Source organism: Coloeus monedula (assembly GCF_965178545.1).
Source record: "Coloeus monedula genome assembly, chromosome: 1".
NCBI lineage: Eukaryota > Metazoa > Chordata > Aves > Passeriformes > Corvidae > Coloeus > Coloeus monedula.
This window is the reverse complement of record NC_138781.1, coordinates 68,944,942-68,953,292: the sequence shown is the minus strand read 5'-3', so window position 1 is coordinate 68,953,292 and position 8,351 is coordinate 68,944,942. Positions and strand designations below refer to the sequence as shown.

The window sequence follows — 8,351 nt, the reverse complement described above, 5'->3', positions numbered from 1 at the left end:
GGCTCTGCTCGGTGGTGCCAAGCAGCAGGTCAAGAGGCAACGGGCAGAAACTGATGCACAGGAAATTGCTCCTAAATACGAGGGAAAAAAAATCTTTACTGTGCGAGTGGAACAGGCTGCCCAGAGAGGTTGTGGAGTCTCCCTCACTTGAGAAATACAGGAACTGTGGATACAATCTGTGCCATGTGCTCTGGGGCGACACTGCTTGAGCGGGAAGGTTGGACCACCAGATGACACTGTGGTCCCTTTCAACCTGACCCAGGCCGTGAAACGCCGCGGAAAGAGGAGAGAAGGCGGTGCAGTCACCCGCGACGGGAGCCCGGCACAAGCCTCTGCTCTTAGCCCTCAAGGCGTCCCTGAGCTGCGTGCGGGGGTGGCCATTTTCCCCTCCACGTCCCGTTGCGGGTCGCGGCAGATCCCAGCGAGCGCATTTCCCGCGCAGCCCGCCCGGCCCGGCCCAGCCCCTCCCGCTTCCCTTGGAGCGGGGGCGGTGCGCGCGCAGGGGCTGCCGGGCCATCCGCCCGGCGCCGCTTGTGTGACGCGCCCGCGCGGGCTGGTGACGCGCGCGCGGCCCGGGGCGGCCGGCGTGTGGTTGGTCGGCGGGGCCGGGGGGTGCGGCGGCGGCGGCTCGGGCCGCGGGCGGGCGGGCGGGCGGACAGTGCGCGGGGCCCCGCCGCCGGGCGGGAGAGCGCGAGCGAGGAGCGGCGGGCGGAGGGATCGCGGAGGGAACGCGGGGAAGGGAGAGACGCGTGACGGGGAGAGACGCGCGAGCGCGCGCGCGCGCGGCAGGGGCGGGGCGGAGGCCGCGGGGGAGCCCCCCGCGCGCGCACCAGAGGCCGCGCGCGGCGCGTGGCGGGCGGGAGCGGCGCGGGGGGAGAGAGGCCGGGCCGGGCCGGGCGCGTCCCCGCGGGGACGGTGACAGTGACAGCGCTGCCGGGCCGCGGCGGAGCGCAGCGGCCGCACCAGGAGGAGGGGGAGGAGGCCGCCGGCGGCGGCGGGCCGGATCACATCATGGCCTCGGGTGGCAGCGGCGGCGGCGGCGGCGGTAAGATCCGGACCCGACGGCACCACCTGGGAGCCGCGAAGCCGCCCTACGCGAGGGGCAAGCAGCAGGTGAGGTCGCGGGTCAGCCCCGTGAACCCCTTCCTCTCGCCCGGCTCTACCCTCAGCGGCGGGAGGAGGCGCCCCGGAGGCCTGACCCGGCGGAGCCGCCTCTTCCCTCCGCCACCCTCCACCCCCCCGCTCTCCACGCAGTCCCACGTGCGCGGCTTCAGGCCGGGGTTTCCCGGTGGAGCGGCCCGCGAGGAGGGAGGAGGGAAGGGTTTCCCGCCGGGGCCGCGGGGATTGTGGGATTTCCGGGCGCTCACCCCGCTCCGGCACCGCCGGGCTGCGGGGGAATCCTCGCCTCCCCTTTGTCTCCCGCCTGTCCCCCGCTAGGCAGGAGCAAAGGCGGGAGGAGGAGGAGAAGGCGGCGGCTGGGAATGGGTAGGTGCGCATTCCCTCCCCTCGCGGCTGTGGCGGGCTGGCTCCCACTCCCCGAGATGCTCGTTTTGTCTCTGGGCTGCCCGCTTTAATCGTAGTTACATTGATCTTAACTGGGTTACCGAGTTGGAGTTACTCGTCAGATTTAAGTGCATCGCTTCCGATATTTGCCTTTCTTTGCAAATTCCAGGTTGCAAATGAGTCTGTGAGGGTGCTGGGTAGTTAGGCATCTTCCATTGTTAGTGGTTTTTTTTTTTTTTTTGTCGAATGCTGCCTGCAGAACCCTTAGGTCTTCATTTGACGATTTCTTCAGTGTCTTGCCTGTACCTAAACGTGCTGATGCAGTGCAAGTGGAACGTAATTCATAAGGCATTTGTTTTCCTTTGTATTGTAGGACAGAATAGATGGATAACAGAAAAAAGCAGTTTTTAAATTGCAATACAACGATCCCATGCCATTTAGAGTGGCTGCAGGGAGTAGAAGTGAAGATTCTTCCCAACTGCTGTTTGTCAAGGAATTTCAAGATGTCTGGAGACAGTGCTCTGGAAGTGCCTTTCACGTGTATTTATGAACCTGAAATTGACTGTAAAACCAAAGTGTTTACGTTATTAAATCGGTAATATAAGTCAAGGGATTAAATATTATATGCAAAATTGAGGGTGTGTTACACACAAATTGTTGCTCAATTAGTTTTTATTATTTGGGAAGTACTATACTTCGTCCTTTGTATAGCACACTGATCAGCAGTGTTGTCCTTGTAAAGCTGGCAGGGTGACGCTTCATCCAAAGAATCTCTGCACTTGCAGAGGAAATGTTGAAAGCTCTTACATGAACAACAGAGTAACGTTGGAATTGCAATATCCCGCATGTGGTGATACTCTGTAGATAGCTGATAAAACTTACAGATGAATTTAAAATAATTAGGTTAGATGGTTTTCTGATTGTTTTATTGTCTGTTATCTCTGTGTGTTTTCTAGTGCGTTTATTTAACAGTGTGCCAAAGCAAACGTGCTTGGGGGGATATCTGTGGGATTCAGCCCAGAGCATGGATGCTGCAAATCAACTACATAGATTAAATTAAGAAGTAATATATTGGGGAAGAAATGGTAGATAGGCAAACCAGTAGGTGTCATATACGTGCATTTGTTAATAAGGGATAGCTTTTTAACCCTATGCAGCTCACTAACCTGCATTACATAAAAAGATGAGCTCTGGGTAGACAGCTAACTTGAACTGGAATTAATTGACAAGTGTCAATATAACACCCACTCTACAGAAGTATTCTGTGGTTTGGAGTTAATTGTCTCTCAGTAATGAATTTGGGAAGACATGGAAGAAGTGCTCAATGCAGTCTGGACATGAGGTTATATCACTGATTCTGGTCTCCCGCTCCCCAAACTATTATCAATGAGTAAGCTCAGAAATACTGTATTGGAACTGTTCTATGTGCTTGGGGTCAAGACTGCAGTCCTGAAAACTCAGTCTCTTACCATCAAGCTCTGAAGGTGCCTAAGCACTGAATGCCATATAGCCAATACCTTTAAAGTTATTAGGATATCTGATTCTTTTCCCCTTGTATGAGAGATGAGTAGCATGATGCCAGGCTTACAATAATAAGTCTGTTGTGGTTTTCTGATGTTGTTATGCTTTCTTGATGTTGTTATTTTGCCATAGTCTCACAGGGAGCTTGGTCAGGTGGGAATTCTCCGATTGTGCCCAACGTACTGCAGAGTCAGTCTTCTATTATGTTCAGTGACGCCTTTATAAGACAATTGGAAGAGGAGATGGTGCTGCTTTTCAAAGATGATTAGCTAAAGTGTTTGTTCAGAATGTGGTAGACCCTGCTTCAGATTTCTTTTTTGCCTAGAGGCATCAACCTACATCTTCCACTTTCTGGGCAAATATCCCAGTTGCCAAGTTGTGTGTTGTCTTCAGTTGTTCTGACTGAAACTGTGTTATTATCCAGAAAAAGAATGCGTGATTCACTGAGCCCGGAAGAGGATGTGTAAGAAGATGTTACCTTCCAAGAGTGGAGACATAACAGCCTCTGATCCATGATTTCAGAAGTTATTTGTCATATATATTCTTGGAATAAACATGCAAAGTGCAGAATTTCCTGCCCTTTTCTCCCCAAGTGCCTGATAGAGCCATATTTCATTATGTTTGCATGTGTGTTTTTTTAAAGTGTGGAGCCTTTTTTAAAATCAGTCTCAAATAGGAAAGGTGAACAGATGCTGCTTGGAGGATGTGACTTGTAGCTTGTATTTTCTCTTGGAAGGTGGAGATATGGGTAGATTTCCCCCACTAGGGAAGGAACTAAACCACAGTATTTTCCTTTCCGGGCTACCACCCTGCCTTATAAGAAGTGCACTGTCAGCAGCTGTATTATTAAAACCAAGAAACAAAAAGTAGCAGCACCATGGAGTAAGGATGGTGTTGACTCACCCAACTCACCCACCATGAAAATTTGAGGTGTGGGAGTCACATTGCAGAACAAAAAGCATTTTTGAATCTCTGTGTTGGGTGTTCTTAGAGTAGAATTGTGGAGTTCTTCCCATTGACTGTGCTTTTGTCGGGGCAGAATGTTAACTGCTTCACACTGAATGCATTGACTTAGGTTACACCGTGCTCAGCATGCTACCTGTTTACTTGGTCATCCCATGCTAAAATATCCAGCCTCCTCATGCACTTTTTAAGAAGCTTAGGCACTTGGGTTAAAATTACGGTTTCTTTGAGAGCTAAGCACATACCAAGTGAGGGAGCTGTTGTGTCCAGCATCTGGGTTTCATCTTCCAGATGTGGCCCCAGTGTTTCTAAATGCTGGCTTTGGATAGACTGATGATGGGAATTACTGGTGCAGATGTATAAATGGGAGGGATGTTACCATTGTTGGCTTATTAAACTGCTTCTTGAAGAGTATCTGTATGTTCCTATTGTTAATTTTATGTTTAATTTTGCGCTTTCATGTGCATGTGTGTGCACATGCTGGTTTAGTTTGGAGCAGTGCCATTCTCATCCGTGTAACAGATTTCAGAGATTTTAAGTGTGACTTGAAGGAGAAGAGAACAAAATAACTTTTCTTGGTAATTTTTTAACTTGATAATTAACCATTCAAAGGAAAGAGTCAGAGCACTTTGATTATAATGTAGATGTCCAAATCCAAAGATGTTTTCCTTGATGAAACTAGTTTAGGTTTCTGCATGTGTTGTAGTTGATCTTGGGCTGATGTAGTTAGGACGTTACCTGGCAAAGGGGACCACAAGGCCGCTGAAAGCCACTTTCATTGATCCTGTTCCTGCAAGTCTCTCTGGATTCGTGAGTTTCATCAAGTCCCTTGAGATATCTTATAAGGTTTTTCCCAGAGGGCCTAGCTACAGGATCGGGAACTTAAAACTGTATGCAGCAGTATTTAAAGTATTGCACTGTTACCTGCTGGTGTCTTGAAGGTAGGCCTTGCTTGGTGGTGTCTGCAGGCAGTGGGCAGAAGGGATCTTAAAAACCACCAGGTTTATTTTGTGAGGAAATTTTTATACTTTGGTGCTAAAGAGTTTCTAGAGTAGCATATTGAGTAGTGTAACCTAGGTAGTGTTTCATAAACCTTAAGCAGGAAAATACTAAGTAAAAAATCTTTATGAAGAGTGTCCATATGGACTTACACAAATACAGTTTTACTGTTTTGATTCCTGTCAACAGATTTGCACCTTGAAGCACACTTAGGTCGTTGTACTTGTATGCAGCTCTGCTTGATTTGATTTAGTAGTAAGCTAGCACATTGAGCTAAAACAAATAGATTTGAAGAAATGTTTAATGTGTATTTAAAGATTTTTTTTTAAAAGGCAACCCAGGACAATGGACTAATAGTCAACATCAGAAGTTTTGTCTGTGTCCCAGCAATATGATACTGTATTAGCAAAACAGATGTTTAAATTTGGTACTTGGCTTTCTACTGCTGCTGTAAACAAAAATGTATCCTAATTGGGAAGAACTTGTAAAACTGAGATATTGACAGTTTCCTCTCATTTAGGCTAACAGTGCTGTACACTGGTACAAATTGTAGATGATGACTGCTATAGCATTTCATTAATATTCTGGGGTTTGTTTCACAGTGTTGTCATGACAGTCTTGGAGGCTGTGGAGTGTTGGAGAAAAACAATATTAGTGAGTGGTATCTTAGGAGAAGAAAAAAGCAGATGAAATAATTGACTGTGTTAGCTGGGACATTGCAAATTGTCTTCGGTTGCTGGCAGTACATCACTTCCTCTGAGTTATTTATTCCTCCAGTCAGTAATTAGAACCAGTTCTTGCTCCCCTGCCATGGACAAACTGAGCTGCTGCTGATTCTAACAACTGTGGCAGGACAGAGTTCAGAATCTCTTTTGCACACGCAAAAATGTTTGAGCAAAAGTATTCCAGATTGGTGCAGGTGGTGGGCTGCCATAGCAGCATGTGATGAAATCGTAACACACTGGGATGACTGGCTCAGTGTTCATGGGGCAAACAGTGGATGTTGTTTACCTGGACTTTAGCAGTGCCTGCAGCATGGTCTCCCATGTGATCCCTGTTGTCCACTTGGCGAAATATGGACTTGTAAGGTGGACTATAAAGTGACTGGAAAATTAGCAGGACGATTGACCTTAAAGGTTTGTGACCAGCAGTACAGAGATCCAGTGGCAGCCAATTGCTAACAGAGCTCTCAGAGGTTGATATTGAGGCTGATGCTGTTACATGTCTTTATCAACTACCTGGGATGAAGGAATGGCATGAATCCTCACCAGTTTCCCAGATAATACCAAAGCTTGGGGAACTTCAGCCCTGTTGTATAATGAAGAATAGGGCTGCCATGGAAGAAACTTGACAGAAATGGGCTGTCAGGAACCTCATGACTTTTAATAAAGGCAAATGTGAAGTCCTTCATCTGGGACAAAACAACCCCACCTACCTGCTGGACAGCAAATTAACATGAGTCAGCAGCACGCTCTTGAGGTAAAGAAGGCCAGCTGCATACTGAGAGGTTAGTAAGTATGTGGGAAGGGTGTTAAGGGAGTTGTTTTTTCCCCTACATGCAGCACTTCTAGGACTACGTCTGGAGTGTTGTGTCCAGTTTTGGCCTCTCCAGTTAAAAAAAAAAAAAAAAAAAAAAGACAAAAACGTATTGGAGTGAGTCTGGTTGAGAGTAACCAAAATGATGATGGGGGCAGAGGCCCATGGTTGAGAGAAATGGGTGCGTTCAGATTAAGAGCAGCAAATACCTAATAAGACTATAGAGAAGGTATAGCAAGGCTCTTCCAGGAGATTAATAGCAACACAAAGAGACAATGGACTCAAGATGTAAAAATGGAAATTCTGATTTCATATTAGGAAAAATCTTTTAACTGTGAGGCTAGTCAGCGTGTTGGAGGAACTGCCCAGAGAGGTCTCAAAACCCAGGTGGACTCAGCTGTGTATGACTTGCTGATTTTGGCCATTCTCTGAGCAGGAGATTGTAGTAGGTGACCTCTGGGGTGCCCTGCAGCCTCTGTGTGTGCATGGTTCTGTCAGAGCTGCTACAACTGGACCACAGAGCACACACAGGCATGGTTTCAGCATAAATGTCACTGTTACTCTAGGTTGGTAATCCTTTTGTTGGTCCATCCTCTTAATTCTGTCTTCAGGGTTGTGCTGTCTCTGGAGGGAGGAAATAATGCCTCCATCTCACTGTGTTGCAGTTTTTTCAGAGAAAATTGCGAGCTTGCCCTCAAAAAGAGAGTAGCTAAGAGGCTTTTTTTCTACGGTTGCTGTTTTGCTGACCAGTTTTTTAAAATGTCCTCTGTCTTTCTTAGTGGTAGGTCATGATTTTTCTGCTATTAAGTTGTAAAAAATCTTGGGTTTTTTGCTTTTTAATGTTTTGTGTAATCAATTTAGTATTTATTGTGCTGCACTTGGCTTGGTGCAACTTCGAGTATCAGTGCAAGCTGGGGCATGAGTAGACTGAGAGCAGCTCTGCCGGGGACTTGGGGTTGCTGATGGACGAGAGGCTGGATATGAGTTGGTGATGCACACTTCCAGAAATCCAGACCTATTCTGGGCTGCATCCAAAGCAGTGTGGCCAGCAGGTCGAGGGAGGGGATTCTGCCTCTCCACTCCTCTCTGGTGAGGCCCCACCTGGAGTATTGCATCCAACTCTGTTGGACTGAGGCCAGAGATGGGCCTCAAGAATTGTCAGGGGGCAGGAGCACCTGTCCCGCGAGGACAGGCTGTGAGAGAGTTAGGGCTGTTTATCCTGGAGAAGAGAAGGTTCTAGGAAGATGTTATGGTCACCTTTGAGTACATAAAGGGGACTTAGACTCCTTTAGCTGAAGGAGGGTTGATTCATGTTGGATGTAAGAAAGAATTTTTTAAAAAGAGGATGGTGATACTTTGGGACAGGTTGCCTGAAGAGGTGGTTGAAGCTCTGTTCCTGAAAACATTCAAGGTCAGGTTGGATGGGGCTCTGATCGACCTGATCTAGTTGATGGTGTCCCTGCTCATTGCAGGGAAGTTTGGACGAGATGACCTCTAAAGGTCCCTTCCAACCCAAAACATTCTATGAATCTATGCATGTTGCACTTAAGTATAGGATCTTTGGGTGAGTGTGGCTTAGTTGAGACTACTGTGGTTTTTTCAACTAAACATAAGTTCATCTTTACATTCCCATTTGCTGGGATGAAATGTGTGTGCTAACACAGGTGCACCAACATGTATTGAGTCCTACAGCTGTGAATAGCACACACAGTTTGTGAATCCCTGTGCCAGTAGAAAGTTTTCTTTCTCCTTGCTAAGGCTGCTTAATATTTTCTCAGTGGTTCTGCTCTTGGAAAAAGTTGTGTGAGAGTGTCTTGGGGAGCTGGCTG

The 8,351-nt window shown here is 47.7% G+C and overlaps 1 protein-coding gene across 4 annotated transcripts in view; it reads left to right on the top strand.

Annotated features, from left to right (window-relative positions):
• Nucleotides 1-821: 821 nt before the first annotated feature.
• NUP153 (nucleoporin 153) overlaps nt 822-8,351 on the top strand; it is a 43,850-nt gene continuing 36,320 nt past the window's right edge. For all 4 annotated transcript variants that reach the window (XM_082288283.1, XM_082288282.1, XM_082288281.1 and 1 more), the window contains exon 1: nt 822-1,113. In XM_082288283.1, coding sequence (XP_082144409.1) covers nt 1,012-1,113 — 102 coding nt within the window. In that variant the 5' untranslated portion in view covers nt 822-1,011. The remainder of the gene's footprint in view (nt 1,114-8,351) is intronic.